General features: G+C 38.1%; 2 protein-coding genes across 4 annotated transcripts; both read left to right on the forward strand.

The window, feature by feature from the left end:
• Positions 1-4,228: 4,228 nt before the first annotated feature.
• cabp1a (calcium binding protein 1a) lies at positions 4,229-17,901 on the forward strand. 3 transcript variants are annotated; one of them, XM_052603923.1, is made up of 7 exons: positions 4,229-5,149; positions 14,217-14,247; positions 14,441-14,584; positions 14,673-14,779; positions 14,852-14,926; positions 16,740-16,812; positions 16,927-17,901. In XM_052603923.1, exons 1-7 carry the CDS (start codon positions 4,451-4,453, stop codon positions 16,950-16,952), a joined length of 1,155 nt encoding a protein of 384 aa, XP_052459883.1. In that variant the 5' UTR covers positions 4,229-4,450; the 3' UTR covers positions 16,953-17,901. The 3 variants fall into 3 exon arrangements, with proteins under 3 accessions (XP_052459883.1, XP_052459882.1, XP_052459884.1); XM_052603922.1 differs by having other exon boundaries at positions 4,230-5,149; positions 14,670-14,779; XM_052603924.1 differs by lacking the exon at positions 4,229-5,149 and adding an exon at positions 13,704-14,112 and having other exon boundaries at positions 14,670-14,779.
• Positions 17,902-19,154: 1,253 nt separating this feature from the next.
• mlec (malectin) lies at positions 19,155-26,889 on the forward strand. Its single transcript, XM_052603938.1, has 6 exons — positions 19,155-19,552; positions 20,248-20,452; positions 21,973-22,151; positions 22,317-22,493; positions 23,687-23,744; positions 23,861-26,889. Exons 2-6 carry the CDS (start codon positions 20,251-20,253, stop codon positions 24,100-24,102), a joined length of 858 nt encoding a protein of 285 aa, XP_052459898.1. The 5' UTR covers positions 19,155-19,552; positions 20,248-20,250; the 3' UTR covers positions 24,103-26,889.
• The last annotated feature ends 51 nt before the right edge of the window (positions 26,890-26,940 follow it).

Genomic DNA, 26,940 nt, shown 5'->3' on the forward strand with positions numbered 1-26,940 from the left:
ATCAGCACAAAAGGGCACCTTTGCACATAGCAGTGTCTGAAAGAGAAAACTGTGATGGATGTTGGGAGGTTGGCAACATAGTGGAGCGACATTCTGAAGCAGACAGGGACACTGCAGGACACATTCCCTGAGCACTACAGCAGACAAGCTCTCAGTCTGTGGCTGTGCTTCAACACACACACACACACTACAACAACAACCATTTTTTCCCCTAACAACCCTGCACAGATGAATGCAAAAGATGTGAGAAAGGCAGGAGAATGCTGAATAATACCTGCAAATATTTGTGTTACAATACATGTATTTCATCTATTTCGGCATCATCCATTCATCATTCATGAATATTTAAAACAATCTAACCATCTGTTTAGATATCTGCAAATTCAAAGGGCAGATATTACCACATCATAAGCCTGTAATTTGCATCCATCCCTGTTATTAAAGGCCTAACTAAAAAAGGCCTACGAACTAAAAGCCCTTTGCTGAAACAAAAAAAAAAAAAAAAAAAAAAAAACGGACATGCAAATGTTCACAAAAGGAAAATTAAGTCTCCTAATATTACTATGACCATAGACTGAACTAGCCTTGCCCTTTGGATTAATCTTGTGAATGTTTGCATACTTTTGAAAATGGCTTTTAAAAATAAGGCTTGGAATGAGCAAGGCAGAGGTGGAATTTTGGGTCTAAATGTCATGCCTCAGTTTTGGTTCATAAGGAATAAATGGACCATGGAGTGGCCTGAGGCTGGGATGTCCGGAACACTCAGCGCAGTAGGATGCTGTGTTTAATCAAGTGAAAATCTGTAGGCGAGAGAAGAGAACTCCACAACATGATGCGCTCTGAAAACTTTATCACCCTGGGGACATAGAGCACATCCTAGATGGCTGAAGCTTTTTCTGCAGTTAATGAAAATATGTTTTTTTTTTTTTATGTTTTTTTTTTTTTTCAAGGCAATTACATTACCAAACACTTAAGGAAGCCTTATAAATAAAATTGTAAGAATAGAACTGAACAATAAAAATTGAAGCACTGAAAAACAATATTAATCAATTACTATTCTGAATATCTGAATGTCAATTGTTGTTGCAATTGTTTTCCTAACAACAGTACATGTTTGCATGTAGTCAGACATAACTCAAACTAAAAAATATTAACTGGTCATTAGTGGATGATTTTGGGGTTTAGAAATACAGTCTGAAAGTTTAAGATATAAGAATGAAGCTGACATGATCAGTATTTTTTGATGACTTTTTTTTACATTTGTCATTATAAAAGGTTACTCTTATGAAAACATTTTTTTAACAGGTCAATAACAATTTTAAGGGGTGGTTGGCTGTTATTTTTTTTTCTAGGCTTAAGTGTGTTATGGGGTGCAGTTTAACATGTGTTAATGTTTTGGTTTAAAAATAAAAAATGATATATAAAAAAACATTCTTTATTCCGCACCTCTCTGTCCCTTCTCTGAGAAACTCACTAATCATTTTCTTGTTTTTATGAAGCCCCTCCCTCAGAAATACGCAATGGGCTCTGATTGGTCAGCTGGCCCACTGTGTTGTTATTGGCTAAAAAAGCATGGCTCTTAATGGAATGCTAACAGCAGGTGGGCGTCCGCTAATCAATGGCAGTGCCCAGGGAAGCTTCAATAAAATATGAAACCCTATAAAAGGTCAATAAAAGCAACGGGACAAATTAATTCAACAACGTCTGCAAGATTCGGTGGGTGATTCAGATTTCTCTTGGCATCGAATTACAAGTGTCAGAGAGGTTGCTCACGTGACATCTACGTCATCAAGCTTAGTTTGAGTCTGCGCAGTTCGCTTGACCCCCAGGAAATGCGTGCTTCTAATTGACTTCATTTGTCTCCGTTGAATCCAATGGGGTCGCTGTGTCTTTTACGGTCTATTGGAAAACCATAGAAAGAAATGGACACAGCGACCCCATTGGATTCAACGGAGACAAATGAAGTCAATTAGAAGCACACACTTCCTGAGAGTCCAGTGTACTGCACAGACTCAAACTAAGCTTGATGACGTAAATGTCATGTGAACAACCTGTAAATCTTCTAATCGCTGTGCCAAGAGAAATCTGAATCACCCACCGAATCTTCCAGAGAAGGCGAGGGTGAACAGGAGCAAATTTTGGTAAGTATTCTGATTAATTATCTCCCTTGATTTCATGCCTCCACGTCCCCCCGATAGCCTCATAGACACTAAAAGATTGCCGCGAGCTTCTCCTCCTGTCCATACGGTAAGTTATCTACTGTGCGACAGAGAGTCGCTGGTTATGACGCAATCGTTAGCCTATTTTTTACAAAAACTGCTTCTACGGGACCATAACATAAGATACAAGGTAATGGAGCCTTTTATACATTTTCGTGTTTCTTTAGAAATAATTAATGGACAAATGGGGTCTTTAACCAATGGCAGCGCCCAGGGGTGCTTCAAAAAAATATGAAACCCTGCCCCCCTGGGAAAACCCGTAATGGCAAAGATGGCGGTTGTATGCATATGTCCCGCCCCTCCCACTGGAAAGCCAATCATCTGCTTTTAACAGTCAAGCCGGTGTTGTGCCCAATTTCGACCCCCTGCCGAATTATTACCCCCCTAGTATTGGTAGGTTAAGGAGTAGGTGTGGGGGAGGCGTTAGGATTAGGGGTGGGGTTAGGATTAGGCAATCAGGTAGCGATTTGAATAAGGGGGCTAATAATTCGGCAGGGGGTCGAAATTGGGCACAACACCGCGAAACATTTAAGCCTATCGTCTGGTTCCGCTGACGAATGCGCACAGGTGAGGTTTGGCGTTAGCAGAGACGATTTGGCGACAGTGAGTTGTGGTTTGTGCAAGATCAGATGGAATCCACATAGAAGAGGGTGATAACAACGTGAAGATAATAATAATTCAAAATATTGTACTGTACACTGATAAAACAAATGACATTGAGAGTTCGTTTAAGTGCTTGACACAACACCTGCTTTCTGGATAGAGACGTAAATTAAGTTGGTGTTGTGAACCCTTGTTCATGCGTAGTAAAAGTATAACCTGTGGGGAAAAGGGCGTTTTAAACTTTATTTTGGGGCAAAGTCATCAAACTTTTTGAGCGATTTTAATCATATTTTAATGCTGTTTCTATACATGCAGTTTTTATGTCCTGGTGACCAGTGAAAGTGCAGTTCTGACTCTCTGCCCATTCATTTAGATAGGAGCCTAGTCTTGTTAGTCTGAAATAGCTGCCCGGAGGCGTTGCCAAGATGGCGGAAAGGACTTTGATATTACTTATTCTTAAATATTAAATAAATGTTTTTCATTAAAGAGGCATTCTAAACTCTTATTTTATGTATATTTTATCTGATAAGCATGTTAGCTCATAATTTTACATAGTAGCCTACATAATTAAATATTTAATATATTTTAATTAAACATCCATTGAAAACTATCACTTTTATATATTTTATCTGATCTAACTCAGAATTGTATATACAGGACAATTGAATATTAAATGCAATTTCTTTCATTAAAAATGTATTATATTCTATTTTATGTATATCTGATAAACCTGCTACCTCTGAAATTCACAGTGAACATGATTAAATATTAAACACATGTTTTACATTCATTCTAATCATAGCTTATCTGATAAATCTGTTAACTCAGAATTGTATATACAGGACATTACTGAATATTAAATGCAAGATTTTTATTAAACAAGTATTATATGCTATTTTATGTGATAAACCAGCTACCTCTGAAGTTTACAGAACATTATTAAATATTAAATACATTTTTTCCATTAAACTATTCTAGTCATATTTTATCTGAAAAACGTGTTAGCTTAAAAATTTATATATGAATGAATGTTTTTTTCTTGGTTTTATTGTTTTAGAATAAACTTAATTTTCTTAATTTCTAAACGTCCAGGAAAGTCTTTAATCATGTCAATAGGGGGTTGACATTGGTCACAATGCTTTTTTTCTTTTGTCGCTCCTTGCAGCATCCAAATTTATTTTGCATTACTGAAGTATCCTTTAGGCTACTTATAAACAGATATCACAAATTAAGATTAGACAATGAGAGATCATTTCCATATGTTTTGGTCCATACATTGCATGTTGTGTTATGTCACCCTCAGACATCTGATGATGCACACCATACGTTCCGCGTGTCCTCCCCCCCCCACCCCCCTCTCTGAATCTTTTTTTGGTTTATTTCCTAGCCCATCTACCCTTACCTACGCGTCCTACCAGAATAGCGCTCATACCGCCTCACGGAGCAATCAGGTGGCACCAACTCCAAGAGGAGAAGATCTCGACAGCATCATTTCAAGCACAACATGACATCGCAGATCGTTCCGATGTACTCTCAGCACTCCACACCGGGCTATTATATTCAAACGATAATAAAGTGACACCTCAGAAGTCAGCCTTTACCTTCAGGGGCATTTTACTAGGCTGAGGATGAGTTTCACGCTCCCCAAAAGCGAATCGACGACCTCTTTACTGAGATCCTCCGCACCGGCCAGGAGCATGGCTCAGCCGCCCGATCATCCCGGAGCCCGGCGGATACACCATCAGCGCTCCGCGGCGGCAGCGGCATCTGGAGCGGAGACGGCGGACTGCGATGCGAGCTCGCGGAGACCCCTTTGTCACCCCTCACTGGTCGGTACCCGAAATAGCGCAGAGAAGAGCCACCCACAACACTCCCACTCCCATGGACACGCTCTTTCCACGGCTCACAGTCAGGAGGACCTGTCGGAGCTTCCAGGTGGAAGAGAGCGCAAGACTGACAGGCGACACCACCACCATCATCACCACCACCACCACCACAACCGTCATCATCACCATCACCGCCACCGGTCCACACGGGACGACCTGCCTCAGGAGCCCCGACCCAAGCACTCTCACGCCGCTCGTATGCCCACCAGAACTCAGTCTTTCTCCGAGTCCAGGGACGAAACGGCTCTCTTTTTCGGATCACCTCAACTGGCTCGACCCGGGTCTTCATCGAGCAGAGAGGCGTGTCCAGCCTCCACCGCCTCATCCTCTCCGGTGCCCGCGTCCTCCAGCCGCTCCTCCCGCAGATCGAGGAGGTCCAGCGCTGCATCTTCGGAAGCGGACTTCAACCTGCGGCCGTTCCTCAGCTCCGTGTTTGGACAGGTAAGGCCTGAACACACGATCAGAAGACGAGGTTTATAATGGGTCTCATTTAAATAGCTGTAAGATGCTTTTATGGGGCCCAACAGACATCGTCATAAACTTTATGCTATATTGTGATTTTAGGTAAGAAAGCCCTGAACCTCTTATAGGTGAAATCACATATAATACAAATGCTTACAGTTTACTCACCACGTTTATAGTCATTGAGCATTGTGCTAATGACAAAAGTTTTGTGTAAATACTCGGTTTAAGAAGGGAACGATGGATAAAAGTATCTAATAAAGTCAGAGTTATGGTATGTTTAGAGGCAGAAATAGGTTTGAGTTCAATTTAGCTCTACATGGTAGGTATAGGGTTTAAGTCATTTTCATGTGTACCATGAGACATTGAATTAACAGTTGAGTATACTGAACTATATTTTGTCCAGCATGGTCTTATCAGACCCAAATGTGTTGAAAGTCTAATAACCATGTGAGTTCAAAAAAAGTTTTCAATTAAATTCAAAATGGTGGACAGGCATTGCCATTTTGTACAGAAAAAAAATGGATGCCATCATATTCCATATAATCAAATGAGTCAAAAGAGGGTAAAATTAATCAGAAAGTTCCAAACATATATCAGTTTAGTTTTTTTTAAGCTGGTCCTGTCACTGAACTTTCCAGTTACCCAGGGCACACATGTAACAAGTTTTGTCATATATGCACATGTTGTCTAAATATGTCTTATTCCATCAGTACAGTAAGCAAAAGACAGTGAGTAGTAATATGTCCAAATTCATAGTATTTGAAAAAATAAAAAAATAAATAGGTGAAAAATGTCCAGGTGACCTACTACTTCCACCAAGATTCTGTGAATTCAGTGCACAGCACTTTACTGTCCCATGAGGCCACACGAGATGAGTTGTGAACGAGGGTGAAATGCATGCATTTAATGGTCACAAATAGACAGTATGCAATTTCAGGCGCAGCTATAGTGTTGTTCCAGTGTTTTTTCCACAAAAATCAAAATGGCAGATGGGTAGTGTGGCTGACTTAAATATTTGGCAGACTGGGCAACCTGCACATACATGTATGACCAAAATCCTTACGCTTGTTTTGTTGAACAGTAGTCCCTCATTAAGATGCAGTTACATTAACAACATTTCTGAAAAAAATTTCAGTGAAGTTTTGCCGGCTAAAAATGTCCCTTGTCAAGTATTAAACTTTCACTTTCAAACCAAACCACTCTTTGTTAGTCAATGTGGCGAATATGCTGTTCAGACTTGAACCCATAGCAAAGTCTGTGTGGATTAAAAAAAAATAAAAAATAAAAATAAAATAATGTACATTCATATTAAAATCATTGGATTTCATCCTGAAAAATGCCTTTTTTTTCTGCTTAAGAAACACAAATAATGCAATTTTTGTCATATATTACTGATTTGACATGTTGTTGAAACATAATATAGTCAAGCTATTGTTTTGTAACAATTACTTAGTTATTTCCCCATTCATATCTGAAAATAGCTGCCTATGGGAAATATAAAAATATGGCCACCAAGACTTGTTTATCATTCAACTTCTATGTCACCCGATGAATCTAAAGAGATGAGGATCATGATTTCTCGCATGGTTAGTTTGCCATTTAATACCATATAATGCAACAGTACTGTGTACCTGAATCTGCATGTTTAACTGACTGAGATGATTGTTTCAGTAGGGCTATATGATAAGGAATATTATCAGAATGAATATGAATTTATTTTCACAATGTGTCCCAGTGTTTCATTCCTGATTGAAAGCTTTCTGACAGTAAACAGCTGTTAGCTGCCACTGATTGAATGTGCTCCTCGGATGATTGGATGTCTAGAACGTTGTGGAAGCTTGCCTTCAGAGCACATATCGCAAGAACTTTGAAAATCAATTGCATTAATAATAAAGGAGTCTTTGCTGGATGGATGAGCTCTGGGCGGGAGGGTGCCTTTTTTGTTGTGCAAGGCTTGAAGAATACAATATCTGTTTGTGAAATGCATATCCGATTCTGTGAGATTCGGTGCATAAATGATTAAAAGCTGTCTGATGGCACCGCCACAATGACTTTGATGCTGTGCTGCGGTTAGAAAACAGCACACACAAACACACACATTCAATTGCAGCTACTCTGATGCGGGTCCTGCTATTATTGGCATCCCGGAAGCTTTTAAAACTGACATTTTGCCACTTTTTAGAATCCATGTTAACAAGGTAAACCCCTTTTTGAGGCTGTTAAAAGGAACTGGAGGGTTAGTCATAAAACAGAAACCAGATTTGACCCATTAATTATACCCAGCTTCAAGGTCAGATCTATTCTCAATGTACAAATAATAAAAAGCACTACTTGTTAGATTAAAGGGTAAAATGAACTGGCGGCTAGTTAGAAAACATGAGACCAAATGAGACCAATTATGAATTTCGCCTTCAAGGTCAGAGCATTCCTGACTGTAACCCTCCATCTGGCATTGTTTATACTGTGATGGTCCATTTACATTTGCCTCAGACAGTGTTTTTTCTTCTTCTTGAATGCCCTGATTATTATATAGGCTTTTATAACCTAATTTGTTAATATAAGTCACCATTATTGCCTGTACTGCATCATTCAAGTCTAAAATGCTGGAGTATTTCATTGGCATTCATGGAGGAATCTAACATCACTGGGAGAAACCTTCTGTTTGCAAGTGTTGTTTAGGCTGACGCTGTATGAATCAGTGAGGCTGGCCTACAGTCTCTCACTGGGTATGTGTGTAAACACAATTTACCAGAAATGCAGTGTAATAGGCTTCAGATCACAGGGGTGACACACTCTCTTTCGGTCTGTCTGAATTCTTGCATTGACTGGAAGTGGAAATAAGACTGACAAAAATGGCCTTGGATGACAATGCGACTCCTTCCCTCCGTAAATCTTGTAGATGTTAAACCAGATATGGTCTCCACTTCGCTTTAGTGCTATTTTTAGTCTCACACCCCTTTGTGCACCTCTATGTTTTTGTGTCTATTGTCAAACACTCCCCTTATTCTTTTTTCTTACTAATGTGATATTTGAGGTCACAATGACCTTGCCATGCTCTTCTGGGAGATCAAGAACCAGATTCTTGAGAGTGAGGGTGTGAAGATGAAAAGATGAAGGAAATTGAAAGGATTTAGGGTCAATATTGTAGCCTGAGTTTATTTGCTACAAATTGTTTTTGTTCTTGCACAGTTTTTGCAGACTATTTTGATTTGTATAATATAAAAAGTCCTGTGATTCACTGGCAACCCATTCAGAGTGTTTACTTGCCTATCCACCTTATTTTTCCCGTAAGAGTGTACGTGGCCATTTGTAAATTTAATGTGTCTGGTCCGGTCTTTTCCTCATCCAGCTATTTTTAGCTGTACAAAACAACTCGTGGTGTGTCTTACCATATTATTTTAATGTATTATTTTGATACTCTCTGGTTTGTAGTGCAAACAGTTTTACCATTTACTGCACGTTGTTATTTTTCTCGTTATTTCCCTACTGCAGCTAATAAAATGAGTGTAACAGATTTTTAAAAAAGGAACGTACGTAGAGTGGGGTCTTGGTTCTATAAATCGGTTGTTGCTTGGATGAAGGCAGTCCACTGTAAGAAAGGGTTTAAATGGGCTGAATGATTAGAAAATTCCAGCATACGCAACTAGAGTGAAGCCTGTCATTACATTGCTTTTCACCATTTTGATTAAGAACTAAACACAATTATTATTTTTTTAATTAAACATGAATTTTAATGTCACACCAACTTTAAACATCATCGGAATATATGGACAGAGCTCTATAGGTTCATGATCATACATCATTAGATATCTAACAGTGCCAAATTCATAATTCTCTCAGTCAAGAAGTGTATATACGAATAGGTTCATTAAAAGTCTTCATCTCCTCACACATTCACAGGTCTCTCTTGCCAGTTTAATTTGTCTTTCTCATGTCTTTTTATAGCATACATTCTTTAAAATGGTGTTTCCCAACTTTTATGTCTTCATCAGCCCCATCTGGAAGGCTTAAATATCCTTTCATAACAAAATGATATTATAGTCAGTATCATTTTGCATTAAAAATATTAATGATAAAGGGAAAAAGAGCAATCAGTAATGTGGGTGGAAAACAGTCTGACAAAGTAATACATATATTCTAATATGAATGTCATCCATAAAATATTTATAAAACATTTTATATTTCACCCAGAAAATGAAAATTAGCTGAAAATGTACTCACCCTCAGGTCATCCAAGAGGTAGATCAGTTCCTTCATCAGGACAGTTTTGGAGAAATGTAGCATTACATCACTTGCTCACCAGTGGATCATCTGCAGTGAATGGGTGCCGTCAGAATGAGAGTCCAAAACAACTGATAAATACATCGCATTAATCCACAAGTAATCCTCACTACTCCAGTCTATCAATTAACATCTTGTGAAGTGAACCCATGTTTAAAAAAACTGTTGCTTTTGGCTAAAATATGATTCCATAAACCATATTTGTATTCCAATAATGCTTCCTACAGTGAAAAAATTAATCTCTTCTGAATCAGGAGGGAAATATGCACTGATCAAGCACAATTTACAAGTGAAAACAGCCCAAAACAGTTCTAAACCAAAATTTCAGTGGATTATGATGTGAGGGGACAACAGGGGACAGACTTTTTCACTGGACGAAGCATTATTATAAATTATGGACTAATATTTTGGCCAAAAGTATCAGTTTATAGTTAAAACACCTTATGATGTATTTGTTTGTGATGTTAACTGATGGACTGGAGTCGTGGAATACTTGTGGATTATGGTGATGTTTTTATCAGTAGTTTGAACTCTCGTTCTAATTTCTTCAAATCTGGTCTGATGAAGAAACAAACTCATTTTTGATGCTCTGAGACTGAGTACATTTCAGCAATTTCTATTTTTATTTTTGGGTTAACTATTTTTGAAAGGAACTGAACAAAACATGATTAGTTATTTTAATCTATACATTTTCAATCTATTTTAGATATTTCAATTGCCACACATATTCAAAATCTTTCTAATAAATACCCCTGAACACTGGAAAGAGTGGAAAGAGCATGAGTCTTATCAAGTCTTATCTTGTTACAATGATGCACAGTATTATGACCTTAGGAAATGCTTTTGCTGTTGATTTTTTTTTGTTCTTGCCTATGCACAATTTTGTTTTTGTACAGGTGGAAACAGGTGAACATTCAAGGATTCTGTTAGATGTTGTGTGAACATTTGCATTGCAATGAGTGTGCGTTTGAGTCCACGTTGAGCTTGTGACTCTGTCTGCTGACAGGATGAGAGGTGACAGTTAAAAGTAGGTTGCACACTGAAGTTCACAGAGAGCTTGAAAAGGGGATGGAGGTATAAATAAAACCAACAGGTCAGAGGAGAAGAGGCAGAGAAGGGCTTCTGCCTCTGAATCTATTTCTCAGGATGAATCATCTCATGGAGAAAAACGAGGGGAAAACAGAGATGGAAGATGACAGAAAAAAAAGATGTGCATGTGTGTTTGTGAGAGAAAGTGATTTGTAAGGAACAAAACAAGAGCCAGAAAATAACATTTATCTGTGTGTTACAGATAGCCGAGCAACATAAATAGAAGCATCATTAATTGGCCTCTGTCCACTGATGTCTGTTATGGCTTGCATATGAAAAGCACGGCTATGACATTTCTGAAAGGTTTATGAATACTTTTAAGCTCACTATAAAGGACAAGGACAGTTGCACAAGTGCAACCTGCAATAATACAATTTGAGTACTCAGATGGTAATATGTCAAGTCAAGATTGTGCAAAGTAGCTTTACAGTGTCAAACAGGAAATAGTTCCAGTGATGATTCAGTAATATGGTACTTTGATAAATACTAGTAATTAATGATTATTGCCATAGTCATGTACCTTGGTATTTAGTTGCAGTAGTTCTCAACTGGTGGGATGCAACTGAAAAATTAGTTCTATTCGTAATGCTGGTTCTCTGCAGTTGTGAGTTTGAGTTCTAATTTTAAGGCCCTTTTCTGGACCAAATCTCCTCTCCTGTGATTTCTTCTTTGTCCTCCTATTTAATGCAATAACCCACTCATTCAGAATGTTATCTTAAGGATTTTATAAAGTGGAAAGAAAACCAGCAGTGAGTCACTGATCTACAAGGTATTTAAAAAAACACACTGAAGGCTGTCCAAGCAGGACTGAAACAAGGCATGCGAACGATCTGAAGCTACGTGTGTGAGTGTGTGTGTGGTATTTTTAGCTGTTGTGTATAAATTATTGTTTGGATTAGAAACCAGGCCTCCAGCTGTGAGAATGGTAATATGCATGTCTGAATGAGAACCACTCTCCTCCCCTCCTCTAAACACACACACTTAGAATCAGTTTCTCATTTACACCCTCCTCTATCCTTTTTGCAGAGCTTTAGCTTTTTATTATTATATCTTATTATAATTCATTTATCTTAAACCACTGCTTTGCCTCTGCACAAAAGACTAATGAAACTGATTCCCAGTTTACTGACAGAGCCCTTCATAACCGTATTTAATGATGTCTACACTTACAAAAGAAATATTGGTAACAAAAAGATGAACAATTCTGTTTCATTATGTTTTCTACCAGTGTTTTTGAGATCCAAGCCCTATTTTCTTGTGCCCCATTTTTCTGTTGCTACAGTTAGGGTAAGAGTGTCCTAGTTTTAGATTTATTTATCAGTAAAGACCATCATATTTTTGTACTATCTGGGCATACAGACTTTGAATGAAATCAGGTTTTCAGGGAAATCTTTGAAAAATCCCAAAGCCTTTATGGATGCTGACTAACACACCATAATGATCGCGGAAGCCTGGTGATCTCATTCTGCTCGTAAAACAAAGGAAGTGAGTGAATTTACATTTTGAAAGGTGTCTCAGTTATTTCAATTCGCATATGTCTTGGTTGAGGAACTGAAGACATATCTAATAGACACTAGAATATAATGGAGATTTGGAGAGATGCTCTGTTGATTTGGACAAGTAAAAATACACTCAGAACACCTGAGAAACCACATAGCGACAGGCAGTCACAACATAACTGTATTTATTAAATATATGTTAAATACATTTATTTATTTTATTTCATTTATCATTAGCTTTAAATATAATAAGTAGTGCTCTAAGCAGATATTAATAGTAATATGTAAATTAACTCTTTTAATTCAAGTCAAAAATATTACTTAGTATCAATCTGAATCAACCTAAATACATTTAATTTTAATTTATATTGGTTAAATCAGGTAGAAATATATAGATTACAGAAAAATCACAATTTTGTCCATAACTGAAATACTTTTTTTCCCCCCAAACTGCTATAACTGCAAATATGTCCCATTGTGGCTTATACAGTCAGACTGAGTGCATTAGCCGAACGATCTGGTTTCCCAATGCTATTAAACCAGATAATGTCTTTTCTATGTCTTTGGAGTTTTTTGTTGTCTCTTTCTGTATCTGTCTCACCCTCACTTTCCCTTCCTCTCTGTTTATAGTCGCTGTGAGAGTGTATAGATCTGAAGAGCCAGTCTACACAATGTGTTCAGTAAACTGTTATGATGAATGAATGGAAAATGTTGGCTGGATTGCATATTTTTATTAATGGGATTTCTTTCTCTGTCTGTCTTTCTCACAAATACAAATTCATGCATATGCATACTGCCCTTTCTCTGTGACATTCACAACATATATGGCTGTGTGTATATGCATGAATAAGCAATGCTTTGTGAGTTCTTGCGTTTGGGTTATGTATAAGAACCATCCTCTAATGGATATACAGACTTGACTTACTCTTCTTAATGAATGATTTTGAGTATAAGGCTTAATTGTGACACCCAATGGGGAGAAAAGTGAGAATAGTGCTGAATTAGATGTTAACACATCCTTATTGCTGTGCTTTGTGGGCTTATATGAACAAGTTCCTCTTAAATGTTTCTTTGGAACCTCATTAATGAGGTATTTCTGTCAGTGACTCCTGGTTGAACATAACATGAGCTATTCTCTGTTATTCACCCTGAGGAGAGTCTGTCTGCTTAACTCAACACAAGTATCTGTCATCTTTATAGAGTGTGTTTAAGAGCCTGGAAAAAAGTGTCGTAAATGTGTGGAAGAGTGCAGAGTTTTTTCACAGAGAGACAGACAAAAGGAGGAGGGACATTTTTGGGGCAATGGCCTTATAATATATTTTTTGAGCTATACAGAGACATGGAATTAAAGCACAGACATATGTGCCCCTGTCTGTGAAATCCAGGCTAAAGTCTCCATATCTAATTATGAGATATAACAAGCATCAAAGTTTGATTTCAACAATTAATTTCACTATGATTTCAATCCACAAGTCTTGCTCATGTGTGGCTTTGCCCTGGAATGTTTGATGCTGCTTATATAAGCAATTTAGCTTTTCTTATTCTGCATGCTGCTGCGTAGGCGTATGTATTTACGTCGAATAAATGCTGCTCCTTTGTTTGGTTCTACAATTCAGGTTGTATGTTTTTGCATGTGTGTGAGTGCGTGAATGTCATGGTCTTACGTCAGTAAAGACTGCATGTTTATATTAATTTCTTCCCCTGTGAATGCTACAGCTTCTGTTCCCCATCTTTCTCTCTCTCTTTCCTCCATCGCCTTTAAAGGTTGTCACTGTTAGGTGAAGACAGATTGTTTCTCTGTCTCACTTGCCGGGATTTGTTCACTTAGCTGTGACGCTGGAGAAATGCCATTGCCATGTGACCAGGACCACCTCACCTTTTAGTAACGCACATTTGCTCTTTCTTAACACTATAAAACGAGCTCTAACTACACGTTGAGTGACTTGGAATGACTCAAGGCATGGAACAATAGCTGCTATGACTGGTTTGGATGCACCATTAGTTAAAGGTTTTCTGGTAATGGATCCATCTCCAGAAGAACTGCATTTCCTGGATGGACTGTATTTTATTGTGAGGAACTAATGTTTTGATTTCTGGGTGTCTGTGTGTGTCTTTAAAATTGGACCTTTGTCAGTGTTTTTTGACAATTTCTTTCTCATCTTTTGTTGTTGCAGAATCGAGAATTAAGACCAGAGGAGATTGATGGTAGGTTTTTTAATCTGTTGTTATTAGATGATTCAAATTCAATTTATTTAGCTACTTCAAACCTATAAACTGAACTACAATAATGAAAACATTCTTATATTGTTTTATTAGAGCTCATGTTTCGCTTAGCCTGTTTTTTACTACTGTGTGTTAACATGCCATTCATGTGTTTGGTTTGTCTCGACGAGTGAAGAGTTAAAAGAAGCGTTTAAGGAGTTTGATAAAGATAAAGATGGCTTCATCAGCTGTAAAGACCTGGGGAACTGCATGAGAACCATGGGCTACATGCCCACCGAGATGGAACTAATAGAACTAAGCCAGCAAATCAACATGAACTGTAAGCTTATGTGTGCACACAGACAATTGTCTTATCAGTAATGTCTATTCATTACAAAATACTGACATCAGTTTGTTTTTCTTAGTAGGTGGCCACGTGGATTTCGAGGACTTTGTAGGGTTGATGGGACCTAAACTCCTAGCAGAGACAGCAGACATGATTGGGATAAAAGAGCTGAGAAACGCCTTCAAAGAGGTGAGTGGAGAGTTTAAATGATTGTAATATAAAAATAAAATAAAAATAAAAAGTATATATTGTGCCTTACAGTTTGACACAAATGGAGATGGCGAAATAAGCACAGGAGAGCTAAGGGAAGCTATGAGGAAGCTGCTGGGACAACAGGTTAGTGCTTTTGGTACATTTGTGAGAAAGTGACTTTACTATTTTCTAAATGTATATTATTGATCTTACTATGACCGATTCATTCCTTGCATACATAAATTTGAACCTCATCATGTTTAATCAAAATGTTATAACTTCCAGTGAAACAACAGACTTTTATCTGGTGGCGTGTGCAGGACTTCTCTAATCATTTCATCCACTTAAAGGGGGCATATGATGTTGCTAAAAAGAACATTATTTTGTTTATTTGGTGTAATTAAATGTTTTTAAGGTAAAAAAACAAACATTAATTTCTACATACTGTACATTATTGTCTCTCGTCTATGCCCCACCTTTCTGAAACATGTCATTTTTTACAAAGCTTATCGTTTTGAAAAGCGAGTTGTGCTCTGATTGGCCAGCTTTCCATTGTGATTGTCCGAATACCTCTAGCGTGTGATGGAAATGATACACCACTTGTCATACTTTGATGCGTGTCCCAGTCAGAACACTGGCGAGACAAGACAAAAACAATAAATCTCATTACAAATGAGGCATTTGTTGCATCCAGTGGGGACATAGTTACGGATTATAATGACTTATACTGTCTTTTTACGCATTGCGTTGCATTGCTTCATGTAAACATGAAACCATGTCTGCATTTGTGATCGGAGAAACGCCAAACAACAAGCTCTACTCTACACCAGCGGTTCTCAATTCCAGTCCTTGTGCCCCCCAGCTCTGCATATGTTGCATGTCTCTCTTTGCTAACACATCTGATTCAGATAATCAGCTCATTAGAAGTGAGCTCCGTGTATGAAATGTGTTCCCAATGACATGGTCCCTACACAGTGTTCATTGCTCCCTTCTCCCGAAGCAGGGGAAATCTATTGAAGTTTCTCTCACTTCTGAACATCCGTTCACAGATTTGCGCAAGTGTGGACAAGTGTGACATCATATACCTCTGTAAATAACTACAATTTAAATTCACGTCTCGCACACTTCAGTGCATTTTGAATGGAATATATACGTTCGCTTCGAACTGGAATCATGGCGGAATATCCTGAGATTTCCACTTTGCAGGGCACTTAAGTTTGAATAGAACAAATGTCTGAAGCGATAAGAGAGACATAATAAAATGTGCAGAGCAGAGGGTCATGAGGAATGGAGTTGAGAACTGCTGCTTTAAACTGCTCAAAACTGCCGTTTGAATAATCAGTGGCAAATCCTTTACATATGTAAACGTACTTATAGACTTTGAGTCAGAACAGCCGGCATTGTATTCTTTTCTTCCAGGATAAGAAAACAGTTCTCCATAAAATATTTGGGTTAAACTGTTCTGGAACAGTGTTGTAAATACAACTTAACCACTGATTTCTAGTTGTGTCCTCTTTTGGAAGACCAAATAAAGTAGTCTCGCTTTCACAAAGAAACAGCATCTCCACAACATGGCGCTGGTGGCAACAACAAGAATCAAAGTTAAGCCTTCTTTCTCTGCGTGAACATTTGGCGGGTGTTGTGCAAATATTCCCACACAGTGATGTAGACATGTGGGGGCGTGTTAGAATGAGCCGTTTTGTGGGGGGGGGGGGGGGGCTATGCTGCTAAGAGTGGCATTTAGATTAATATTCATTTACATGAATATTAGTAAATATGTGCTTTCCTCTCTGGAAACGACCAGAATCATTCATTAGAAATTTGAAAGGAAAAATCCCAACAGAATGATTCTTTCATCTACAATAACATATTTTAGGGTTCACCATTACAGCATTTTCATTTTTGGGAGAACGGTTCCTGTCACCTGATTTGAACAGCATATTCCTGTGTCTGTTAGGTTGGTCATCGAGACCTAGAGGACATATTGAGGGATATTGACTTGAATGGAGATGGCCGAGTAGACTTTGAAGGTAAAATTTTCAGAATCACGATATGAAAAAAAAAAAAAAAACAGCAAAAGGAAACATAGATGTGCAGCAGTTTTCAGTTAAAGTCTGTGTATTTTTTTGCTCTGTCCCTTTTAGAGTTTGTGCGAATGGTGTCCCGCTGAGAGGGCAGCGTTCATATGGTGTCTGCAACAGAAGAAAGTGAGATGCTGTACTGCTTCCTGCTGGTCAAAGCAGACAGACTATTAGACTACTGCAAGAAAAGCCTTGCTGAGCCTGTGCATGGTATAAAAACGGAAAACTGGACTTTTTTGGGGTTGGGGGGTGGGGGGGGGGTGGTCATGCACACATAAAAACAAAAAAAAGTATACACTTATACTGTAGCCAAGAGTCTCTGCACTTTCAACCATGCAAGACCAAACAATATTTGTTTTTTACACGCACATCTGAAAGAGTGTACCATGCGTGTTAATGTCAATATTACATACAGTGTTATCTCTGTTGTCCTGTGCATATGTGTCTCTGAGTAAGGTAGCTGAGAGAAAACGATGTTTAAACGATGTTTTCTTTTGTTTGCAGTATAACGGTGTAAATTAATTGACTTCCAGATAATTTGTTATATGTCAAGCTCAGCTACCTAACTCCATTTGTTTTTACTCTATTATTGTCTAACAGTTGCCTGTTTCTATTCTAAAATCACAGTGCATGCATTAAAAAAAATCAACCACTGTGCAAGATGAGACTTAAATGGAAACCAAATTAATTTTAATATATCACTGAATGGTTTATAAGTTTAGAAATGTTTGATTCACTATTTTTAGTTATCATGGCATACTAATTTCAAGAGCACAGTTTCATGCCACACAGGCTCTTTTGACTCAATGCAGAACATCGAGATATAACAAACATTCAAAACCTGACCACTATAAGTTTAAGAAATAGATTTATTCATTTGAATTGAGCCTCTTTATGTCTGTTTGTGTGACCGGTGTAAGAGACATCTTCTGTCTTAATTGTCATCTGACCAAATTCTTGCATGCCAAAAAGACCTTCCTATGTATTAAAGTGGTTTTAATACATTGCAGCAAAATAAAACTGTGTCAAGTAATAGCATCTATTTTTCATCCCCACGCCTGTGCATTACTCTATTAGTTCTTCCATTAGTTCATTACTCATAAAAACGTTTGCTTACACCTACTCTAAAGAAATGCTATTTATATGCATAAGGAGCAACAGTTTTACTGGTGTCTGTTCAGCTGTTCTCCAAATCATTCAGCAGCGAGCATCACTTTCCCAGCGGCTGGAACAGAATGTTCGTGTTGTCATAGCAACGGGCTTTTTCCTCCGGACCAAAGCGGGACAGAATTTTCTCTTTCGGTGGTGCATACAGAGAGAGAGAGAGAGAAACAGACAGAGAGAGAGAGATTAAGAGAGAGAAAGAGACACACCCCGAGCACTAACGCCACCGTGTGGTAAAAACAGGCTATTGAGTTGGTTGTTGATTCTATATTAAAATATAAAATGCATTTCTGTTTTAATCTGAAATTTCAAACTTTCAGTCATTTTTTTCCCCAATATTTAATATCAATCACAAAAATCATTTAAGTGAAAGTTTGTCACATCAGGGTGTAAAAACTAGGCTTACTAGATCCATAAAAGAAGCCTATCTATATATATTATTTATTTATTTTTATTTTATTTTATTATGATTTTTTTTTTGGTGGTGGGGGGGGGGGTTAATTTATAAAGAAATGGGTAATTACATTAATATAAGTAGCTGTTCAAAAAAAAAACTTGAATAAAACACATTCTGCTAGGCAAACGTGGAACTTCCTGGATAATGTATTTCCATTTCATAATTTCACAAAATAAATAAAATAAAATAATTATGTTATTTTACACTCAATGCGTACATAATTGCCTAATTACATGTAAAATAAAGTGCGTTTTGCCTTTTTTTGTTGTTTTTATTTTACAATGAATTATTATTAAACTAATAATAGAAATTATAATTAAGAAAATATGAATAAGATACTATAATATTTTATGTTTCTTAAATTTCTTTATGTTGGCAATTATTTAAAATAAAACCTAAATCTGTTACACGTTGTCTTCCTAATTCCGCCCACCTTTCGCTGAATATGCACCAACTACCAATAAGCTGAAGCCAGCTAATTTATATAAGGAAGTGAGTGAAAGTTGATACACTTGATTCGCTGCTTCTGGACACTTCCACCGATCGTGATTTGTCAGAGCTCGTCGGACTTCTCGAACCAATTCTTTTCACACGCAAATCAACAAAAAGGACCTGCATTTGGCCTTGCGTGATTGGCTAATCTTCGTATAGTCCCGCCCACTTCGGAACACGACTATCAAGATAGTTTGTCTCTCCGTACTGTCTGACTGCACACATACCCACAGCACTGACGCGGCCCTCCGGTCAGAAACTGCTGTGATTTCAGACGCACAAAACATCCGAACTGGGCAGTATACAATCGCAGAATAACTACACGGGGATCGTCTATGAAAGAGCGAGCACGCGCCGCACATAGTGGTGCAAATGTAAGGGAATATATCTGCAGACCACAGCTGCCACACTGATGACAGAGAGAGGGAAGTCAGTTAGCCAGCTAACCAGCCACAGCTAAACTCGACTACCAGACAGGTACATGTGCGGAGATCTGAACGGTTCAGCGATAGCCTGCACCTCGAACATCTGACCGGAGCCGGACGTCCTCTACAGAGAGTAACCGCAGACTGAACAGTAAGAGTGACACAAACACAGACTGATGCTGCTTTGGGCTGTTGACACATAAAACTCTGTTAACATAGGGCCATTCTAGACCCTAGGCTGTCTTTTTCAAATCGTCACGCTGTTCACTTTTCTCCACCTTAGGTTAGGTATTAATCCCGGGTATTCAGATCTCACACTATACATTTATATATCCTGGGTTAACCTTCTTATTTGCATATTCATGATGTCCGTTACGTTCTTTTCTTAATATCGGTCTGATTATCTGTCAGTTTCGCTACATACAAAAACCTAGAAATGCTAACCCAAATAATATAGAATACCACTGCATTTCTCGTCGTTATTTCACATGTTTCTAAAACTAAACCGCGCGTGAAAGTTTCTACAACTGTTCAAGGTGTTTGAATATTTAATGAGGTGAGCTGCGAGGCAGTTTGTGATTGGTTGTTTGTTGCTAAACGACGCGCGGTCACTTTCTAAGTCAATACATAGTACTACATCTCGCTGTTTACCAGGCTAACACAGGGTTAAAAGTAATGCTTACTCTATTGAAGCTTAACCCAGGGTTAAAATTACCCTTCACCCTGCGCTTAACACGGTGTTAATGCAAGTTGTATGTCCTAGTGTAAAGCTTACTGGCTTTTCAAGCGACTTCCTTGCGTAGCGCTTTTCTTAACTTCTTCGCTGTTCCTCTCGGACTGTTGCAGGCCATGAGGAGGGTGACACTGCACCGTGTTGCCCAGCTCGTCCTCGCAGCTCTGTGGCTGTTGGTGGACGAGTGTCGGGCTGAGACCGGGGCCCAGAGTCTGGCCGAGCGGGTCATCTGGGCTGTCAACGCCGGCGGGGACGCGCACACGGACGTGCACGGTATTCATTATAAAAAAGATCCACTGGAAGGAAAATTGGGCAAAGGTGAGTACTTGAGGACGTGACAGATTGAAGGAGAGGGTGTTATATTTCCTTCCTAGTCGTCTGCACCAAAAAAGATGGAATTTATATTTTAAGTAACCGTATTTGTGATGGTATTCTTATTTTTTAAAACCTTGTTGTATTGGCTTGCATTTTTTTTCTAAATAGTCAGTACAGTTCAGACTCAGAACAGTCCAAATCAGTATTTCTGCATTTTAAAAGGGATAATTCAACCAACCAACCAACCAAAAAAAAAAAAAAAGATTTACATTTTTCTTGTGGAAGAGTGCCTAATTGTAATAAATGTATGTGTACTTCATATTGTAGAAGTATATTTAAAAACAAACTGTACTTGCAGATAATATATTATCAATAAAGTAAAAAGCCACTTAAGTGTACTCCAAGAGATTACTCAAAACACTTTAAAGTACATTTTTAAAATGTATATATTTGTGTAATTACAAATATTTTAAACACACACACAACTGATGACACTGATACATTCAAGTTTCAATAAAAATAACATTAAGGTATGTTTTAGTTACCATAAATGCTCGTCAGTACAGACATCTGTTCACTTAAATCATATTTCAGACAAAAAAAATGGCACTAATTGCATTTAATATGAATTTTGACTATAATAGATTATAAATAACATTCAATGAAGTGTCCAAAAACAATTAATTTGGTTAACACTGAAGTGTATTGTTTTAAAGTATATTCTGTAATAAGTACTCTTTTTCTTAAATTATGCTAAATTGTACTTCTTTTTCACAAGGGTATTTCCAAACCTGTATGTCTTTCTTTCTTCAGCAGAACACAAAAGCAGATATTAAGCACAAACATAACACATTCAGTTTAATTAGATGAAAAAAAGATAAAAGTGAATGATGACTGAGGCATCTTTTGTGTTCCTCTGATTTAAAGAAAATCATGTAGATTTGGAAACTTGAGGAGGAATGTGGATGATGACTATTGTTATTTGAGTGAACTATCCTTGTAGGGATTAATAAATATTACAGGTATTTTGGTTGCACTGTATTTGTTTAATTACGGTATGATTTAATGTTATATTAAGAATGTTGATCATACTATATTTTGAAGAAAAGGCCTGGTTGTCAGCTCATCTGTCTCATTAGTCATTTTTTATTAGAGCTGTCGATAATATCAGGAAGTGTGTGTCACTTGAAATGTGATGACTGTCACTTCCTGAGTCAGATGAGAAATGCAGCATGCACATGTCAGGGCCTGTATAGTGCTTTCTAAAGCTCTGCAAAGACATCAAGCACCATGTGTTTTGTGTCATATTTCACATTATTGCATCAGTGTCGCCAGAAAACACCAGCATTATAAATGTGGTACTTAATTTTCCACTCAGCTCTTTGTTGACTATAAATAGATATCAGAATGAAAATAAGGCAATAAGGCTCTGGTTTGACATTTCCTCTGCATGTTTGAAGCACAAATGCCATGTATTATATACATTTAAACTAACCTTTTGTCATTTTTTTGCCCCCCTCCAGCATCAGACTACGGTCTCCGTCTGCCAATCCTGCGCTCCAGCCCGGAGGATCAGGTTCTTTACCAGACAGAGCGATACAACGAGGATACATTTGGCTATGAAATCCCTATAAGAGAAGAAGGAGACTACATACTGGTCATGAAATATGCTGAGGTTTACTTTGCTCAGTCTCAACAAAAGGTGTGAATTTTGCTCGCAGCAGCAGTGCGCACAGTCACTCTTAGTAGTCGATATTTGAACATGGAAATGTTTAATAATTCATGATACTCCAAGTTCTCTCTTTCATCGTTTGTCCTCATGACATCATCTCTTTCTCTCTTCTGCTTTCTTTTCTTGTCTTCTCAGGTTTTCGATGTACGCTTAAATGGCCACGTTGTGGTGAAGGATCTGGATATCTTTGACCGTGTGGGTCACAGCACGGCTCATGATGAAATAGTGCCATTCTCAATAAAAAGAGGAAAACTAAGTGTGCATGGTGAAGTTTCCACTTTTAATGGGAAACTCACCGTAGAGTTTGTTAAGGTAAGTGTTGCCCTGTTTTCCTAATCCCTTATACCTAAACATTTTAAAATGCTGTTCAAAAGTTTGATATGAAGGTTTTGAAGTCTTTAATATTACCAAGACTGCATTTATTTGATCAAAAATACAGCAAGACCTCATATTGTGAGATATTAGGCTTATAATTATAATTTTTATATTGAATGTATTTTAAAATGTTATATATTCCTGTGATGGCAAAGCATAATTTTAAGCAGCCGTTATTACTTCAGTCTTCAGTGTCACATGATCCTTTAGAAATCATTTTAATATGCTGATTTGTTGCTCAAGAACCATTTCTGATTGTTATCAGTGTTGAAATCAGAATGCAATCTTTCCGCTTCAGCACTGTAAAATCCTTAAAAGGGGACATACCTCTTTGAGCAATAGCTATGCAGTCATCTTTTATTGAATAAACCAGAGAATAAGCAATTTAATAAGACTTACTGTTTGTTTTCCTTTTTGCTAAAGGAACATTCATTGAAAATTGTGATGCAGTTCTATAGTTACAGGCACTGAAGCTTAGTATTTCCAAGAAGATGAATTCTGTCAAAATTAATTGTGGTCCCTTGTAGCATTTTTTTTTCCAGTAGTGCAATTGAATTAATTATTTCAAAGCTGCTCCTTTTTTCTTAAGTAAACAGCAAACGTGTTTGGCTTGTGGGGTTTCCATCAGCGATTAGTCTGAGAGGAGCCGTGCACATTGAGCATGATGGCAATCCAGAGGGTGGATGACATTAATGGATATGAGGCTGCAACATGCATTAGCTTGTCTGTCAGTCAACGGATAAAACATCTCATTCTTAAAATGAATCACTTTGACGCTTTTGCACCTGGCGATATGCATTGTTTTGACTTATCGTCCCAGAATTGTTTAGCAAATTCATGGGCTGCATGGTTTAACCACTAACTAAACAATATTATACAAATATTACAAAAAATATTTCAAATGTAAAAAAAATATTTTATGAGTTTTTTTTGAGGTTCGAAGCCAAAACCAATGGCTCTGAGAGCCACAAGATTGACCTCGAGCGTGCCTTAGCCTTTTATTCACTGTTAGAAACCCTGCAGGCTAGCCGCCGCACAGAATCCATTTGCATATTCTCTTCATGTTTTTGCATGCATTCATACACTGTAAGAGCAGTGAAACCTAATCTATCTATCTCTTGTGTCCACAGGGTTACTATGACAACCCCAAGATATGTGCACTATATGTGATGAAGGGCAAGCTAGAGGGTAAGAGGGGACCCCTGGGATTGGTTGGGTTGCATCCTCGATCAAGTCCAGTCCTGCTGTTTTTATTTAATTTTATTATTTTTTTTCCTACTAAAAGCCTTTGGTTTGTTTCTCAGATGTGCCCAAGCTGCAGCCACATCCCGGACTGGAAAAGAGAGAGGAAGAGGAGGAGGAAGAGGACGACGGAGAGGGAGGAGAGAGTGAAAAGAAGAGTGCCTCCACCTCTCCCAAGAATCCGGTTCGGTCTGGGCCACGCACCCCAAACCCGTACGCCGCTGACAACAGCAGCCTGATGTTCCCTATACTTGTGGCATTCGGGGTCTTCATCCCAACCCTCTTCTGCCTCTGCCGCCTGTGAGGGGAACTAGTGAACGAGAGGAGAAGCAGCGGACATCAGGCTGTGGAGGGGAGGGGGGACTGGGCCGCACAGCCGTGGGGACAGGCAGAAATATAGACTGACGCTACAACAGATAGAGAGAGCAAAAGGTGGGCGAGAGACATGCAGAAATTAGGAGGTTTCAGATATTGCTGGTTTTTGAAATTGGTGACCCGGAAAATTTTGAGCACGAGTTCATTTTATGTGTGTGTTTGTGCTTGTGCTTGTGTTCGTACACGTTTAATACCAATCTTAGTTTGAGGAGATCCGAGCGGTTCTGATTGAATGCACTTACACACACATCTGTGGCAGGACTAACCACTTCACAAACCTGGTTAGTCCTGTCTAGCAGGAGATACTGAGGAGACACACCTAGATCACGTGTCCCAACTCATGGGAAGTTATTGGCTAGGTGTATATTTCTGATCAGCTGTGGCGTTGATCTGCTGATTTTCAGCCTCTAGTGGGAGGCAGAAATGGGACATGATTTTTCAGAACAAGTTTGACCGTTTGATCATTTGGTTAAAGCATCTAAATCTCAGTGGCAAATCATAAAGTGTTTTTGTTGTATTAAGTGATTTGAGACCTCGGTTTCTATTTACCTCACGTACACCCCCCCCCCACCCCCCCCCACACTCATACAAGCTTCTTTCATTCCTTTCTTTGATTTAAAAAGCATCAATATTCAAATTTGCCTGTTGACCTGCTTTCTCGTTCTTTAATTTTCAGACCACAGCAACACTTCTTTGAACCTCTTAACTGCACAAGGGAGATATTAATTATTTTTTTCCCCATTTACTGGGACTTTTTAGGTCTGCGTGTGCTCTATTTTTTTTTATATATATTTTGGAAAAGCATAATGGTTTTTGTTTAGGTGGTAACAAGAGTTAACAAAAAGGGTATTTAATACACTGGCCTTTGAGTCCCAGAAACAAGATTGTGTTGGACTGAAGTGTCAAATACACTTAATTTCTCCACTTTCATTGGTACATGATGTGTCTGGGATTGCATTATATTGGTTAATCTAAGTAATGGCATTTTAATTAACATTGTAAGGGCTCGATCACCTATTACTTGGTGTAGAGAAGGATAGTTGCTCAATCCGCATGCTCTTTCTCATGACATTTTGCCATGTTTCCTTTTGATTTAATCATACAGGCTGTTTTAAACAATACCACCAAAGATTCTTGGATTTGTGTCACACACACAATACCACCAGCATGCATGTGGTGGAAGAATGAAAGATACATGTCTGCCATATACTGTGAAGTGTGGATGCAAAAGAGTGAATTTTCTCAAGGTGGCAAATTTCAGTGCTGTCGTTTAGCTTGGACTTTTGTTATTGCATAAGTTGAGTGAACATTTGCATTCCACCTCATCCATCTTTTTCTCTGAATGTTCTGTAACTGTTATGCTATTTGTTGTCTGTGTATTTTCCTCTCTTTCCTTTCTTTTCCTCTTCATTTGCTCTTTGAATTGCTACTTTATTTCATTCCAGAAAGCCTGCCTTAAAATGTGATCTAGTGTGCTATCAAGAGACCACCTCTCACACTGATGAAACATCAGACCACAATCGAGTATTCATGCCGCTGTGCTGTCTGACGTGTGAGTGCTGCAGGTCCGTTTGTCCCCGTCTCTGTGAACTTATTTTGGCCTTTACCTTCTCAAGGGAGTAAGATGATAGGGCAGGTTTTGCCTTTCTTTTTTCTTTTCTAATAGAAAACAATCATAAAAACATTGAGGCACCTTTTTCATTTATCAGAGTTGCAGAAAGTTGATTGCTTATTGTCGCCAAAGTTGTTTTCTTTTACACGGTGCATGTGTATATAAGGTACTTGGTTTGTTGTGCCATACGGTTATTTCTCTCTTCAGAATATTGTTCTTTTTTGTGTGTGTGTGTAATTGCTATTGTTATTGGGGTGGCTGGGTTTCTTAATTTCTTGCCTAGTGGAGGAGTGGCCTTGAAAATGGCTTTGGTTGTGGATGTGGTCTAGAAAAGATAGTGATTTGATTTGCAGCCACATTGACCATTTGGCAGAAAGAGCTTGAAGTGTTTTGAGTTTAGTTAATTTACAGTTGGGGTTTAATGTTGTGTAATTTAAGCAAAAGGAAATGGAAATGGGTTGAATCTTAAAAATAATGAAAGACTTTATTTTCCAGAACTAATTGTTTTATTTCCTCAGGATCTTTTGAATGATTTTTTTATGAGTGTGAATTGATTGCACTGCCCGGTGTTGTTTTAAAAGCATTTAGCTTGTGTGATTATTATTTTTTTTCTTTCTTTTTGTTATGCCTTGTGTAATTTTGATTCCTTGTTGCCTTAAATTGAAATACATCCCTCATGTGCTTTATCATTTTGTGCTCTCTAATCTTTTTCACCGTATACTTTGATTCATTGCATGATTGAGTTTTTTCATTGTTTTGTCATCTGAAAAACAGTTGTTTAGTTTGTCCAGCACAAATGCACAACTTTTGGACAATAGCCAAAGACCACATGGAGGCCTTTCATCGTGTCCTCCTTCATAAAGAGCTCATGTGTATTGCTCCATGCCACAGAAACTGCTGCATTTACGAGGGATGTAGTTTCTCTGTTAGTGTTAGTCGTGTTCAGCTACCTGTCCCCTCCTCCCTCAGAACTGAAGAGATCTTGGGAATTGGTGAAACAGAATTGGAACGGTTAGCACCCACACTGTCTTTAATGAAGGTCTCTGAAGTGGGAACTGCAAATTGATGCTGTTTCTTTTTAATAAATGTGCTATTTTATCTAAATGGCTTTGAGGGTATTTTTAATGAGCTCTTTTTCATGGTTTCATTTAGAGG

The sequence above is a fragment of the Carassius gibelio genome, chromosome A8 (genome assembly GCF_023724105.1).
Source record: "Carassius gibelio isolate Cgi1373 ecotype wild population from Czech Republic chromosome A8, carGib1.2-hapl.c, whole genome shotgun sequence".
NCBI classification, from domain to species: Eukaryota; Metazoa; Chordata; class Actinopteri; order Cypriniformes; family Cyprinidae; genus Carassius; species Carassius gibelio.